Raw genomic sequence first — 3,109 nt, forward strand, 5'->3', positions numbered from 1 at the left:
GGGGAAGCCTGGTCTTTCTAATGTAGCTGAATTGGAACTCAGACAGGGAAGTTTCCACCTAGAAACCCCCCACACATGGGAAAACTCGGACAGGATCAGCCTTGGCCACCTGAGGGCTTGCTGTAGATGAACCTGTAACACTGCACGGAGCAAAAGCCTAAGAGCTTCACCAGGCATGTGTCAGACAGTCGCTATAAAACAGTACATACCTCAGAGAAGCCCCATCATAGGGTGTTTGGGAACCTCATCCCTGTGAACGGCCGTGGCAGTGGGGCTCCTCAATCCCTTGGGCCCTTGTGCAATGTCCAGCCCAGCCTGCCCAAAGGGGGACCAGCACGATAGTCCAAGTCCTGAATTTCCAAGAAACATTTCAACTGGCATTATATTCAGCTAAGTGTAGCCCAGGTCTACACGGGGTGTATTCCCCTCTCCAATTGAGGGAATTATTGGCAGGGCAGTGTGCTGTGGAGGAACACAGCAGCCCAGTGGCTGCCTTTGTCCCCTATAGTGTCAGGCCCAGTCACTCAATTACTGAACTATATACAAATGTATTATTGCAATAAAACCATTAAAGGGTAAGGACATAAATTATATATATACGTATTTATATATAAATTAAAAAAACAATATCTCCTATACCATTTATATACACCCAATAATTATTTAAAAAATACAAATAAACAACAGAACAACCCAGAAGAAAGGCTATTGATGGGGCAACCTTATAACTCTATTAATATACAGACTATAACTTCAACTTATTCACATAAACTTTAAGGCACAGTCTACAAATATAAGAAGCAATCCTTAGACTCCCCAGGTGCTCTCCAGGGCAGGGCCCCATTCCCAAGGGACCACTACAGGAAAGGAGGTGGGGGGAAAGAAAAGGAGAGGCAGACCCCCAAAACTCCTAAGACCCCTCTGTCACCCAGGAGGGGCCCACGCGGTGTCCCTTCACAACCCTGGGGGTCCCTCTCCTGAGGGGACCCTCTCTCCAGGGTTACTTACCACTCCACAGGCCCGCAGGGTTGCCTCCCATTCTGCAGGTCGAGCTCTGTTCCCTGCCAGGCTTTCCTGCTGCCCAACTCTGCTGCCACCGGCCTGGCTTAGGGCCACGTACACCACTCTGTGTAGTGGGCACTTCACCTTGTGCTAAGGGTTGGAGGCCCGGGCAGCCTTGTGCAGCACCGGTACTGCGTCTGCTCCTGGACCCTCTGGGCAGCTTCATCTACACTGAGCTGCTTCCCCGTGCCAGCTGCTGTAGTCCTGAGCCATCTCAAGCAGCTCCCAGGATCTCTCACCCTCCATGCAGCACCTCCTGCACCGAGCTCCCAGCCTCATGCAGAGGTTGGGGACCGCAGCCTCCCAAGCGACTCCAAAGATCCTGCTCCGTGCACCGGCCTGCACACCACGTCTCTGGCCACACACCAAAAGGCCAGACTCTCCTAGTAAGAAACCGCTGCTCTCCCCAGCACTGCTCTGCACGTCCACAGATTGGGACAGAGTTATCTAGGGCCACACCTGAGCCCATCACTGCAGCATGTCATCATGTCACAAGCCTGGGGGAGGCCAGGGAGAAAACTGCCAAGTGGGAGAACAGGAAAGTGGGTCTGGGGGGAGTGATGGGTGAATGCCAAGAGGCACAGGCTGGGCTCCAGCACCATAGTTCAGGGTGCCCCAAAAGGGGAGAAGCAAAGAACCAAACCAGTGCTGACTGGGGCCTGTCCAGTGCCTTCCCCACAAAACCTCTCCCACAATGGTGAGACTTGAAGGATCATTCCCACAGCACTGGTGGAAGCCTCTGGGACTTGCCGGGGTCAGAGATGGAGCCTGTGTTAGGTGGGCCACTGGTCGCATCCAGCCTACGTAACACCAAGCCCCAGGACAACACTCACACCACAGTGGTCATCAATGCAGGGCAGGGGGCTCAGGGTACCTGGGAGCATGGTCCCCACTGCCTAAACCTGCACTCCTGGGCCAGCAATGCAAGCCCTGGCTTAATTCACTGCTCCTGCAGACACCCAAGTGAGGGACAACCCTCAGCCCCAAAGCTCCCAAACACGTTGAACAGCGACACAGAGTGGGCTGAGACAAAGGGGTGGGAGCAGGAAGGATTCATCTTAAAAACACTAAGTATCTTTGTGGAGACCACACAGACAGGACCCCACATGCAGAACTCGCATTCAGCCCCTCTGGCCCAGCCCTCCATTGCACTGGACCCTCCTCCTCCCAGGGAGGGGGCTGCAGGGCTGGAGTAGAGCGGGGCTCTATGAGAGCAGAGAGATGCAAATCCAGTGCTGCAGAGGCCTCATAAATGCCGACACCCTCTGGTCCTGCAAGGTTGGGGGGAGCAGGGGGTGAGCAGGTCTGTGCCATCCCTGCAGCCCAGCACCATGCTGTCCTGGGGATCTCTCCTCTTTCTCCTCATTGCCCTGTCAGGTGAGTCCCCAGGCCCCTGCCACACCCCACACATCCCTGCACACCCCCAGGGAACAACAAATAATAATCCTCACCGTATTCAAAGGCAATGGAAAATCTGCAGAGAGTGGCCCCCCGGCTCCGTGGGCTTTGGCAGAGGCTGGAAGAGACAGGATCCTGAAACATGCTTTTTTCTCCCCAGGTGCCCAGTCCCAGGTGCAGCTGCTGGAGTCTGGAGGAGATGCGAGGAAGCCTGGAGACTGTCTGCGCCTCTCCTGCAAAGCCTCCGGGTTCACCTTCAGCAGCTCCTACATGAACTGGGTCCGACAGGCTCCTGAGAAGGGGCTGGAGTGGGTCGCAAGTATAAATGCTGCTACTGCTAACCTCACCACATACTACAGTGCTGCGGTGAAGGGGTGATTCACCATCTCCAGAGACGACTCCACCAGCACACTGTACCTGCAGATGACCAGCCTGAGAGCTGAGGACACGGCCCGGTATCACTGTGTGAAGCCCACAGTGATCAGAAGCCTGCTGTGCCCAATACAAAAACCTCTGTGCAAACCTCCTGCCAGCTCAAGCCAGCAGAGAGCAGCAGCCAGGGCCTGAGCACAGTAGCTTAGGCAGAGGGGGACACCGGGCCCAGGCACACGCCATACGCAGGTAGTGTGACACACAGTGGGAGCACAGA

At 55.1% G+C, this 3,109-nt stretch overlaps 1 gene segment (V, D, J or C); it reads left to right on the top strand.

The window, feature by feature from the left end:
- Positions 1–2,350: 2,350 nt before the first annotated feature.
- On the top strand, positions 2,351–2,933 carry LOC106723420. The segment is given in 2 exon segments: positions 2,351–2,439; positions 2,621–2,933. Coding segments are annotated over 2 exon segments (264 nt in total).
- The last annotated feature ends 176 nt before the right edge of the window (positions 2,934–3,109 follow it).

The sequence above is a fragment of the Alligator sinensis genome, unplaced genomic scaffold (assembly GCF_000455745.1).
Source record: "Alligator sinensis unplaced genomic scaffold, ASM45574v1 scaffold1074_1, whole genome shotgun sequence".
NCBI lineage: Eukaryota > Metazoa > Chordata > Crocodylia > Alligatoridae > Alligator > Alligator sinensis.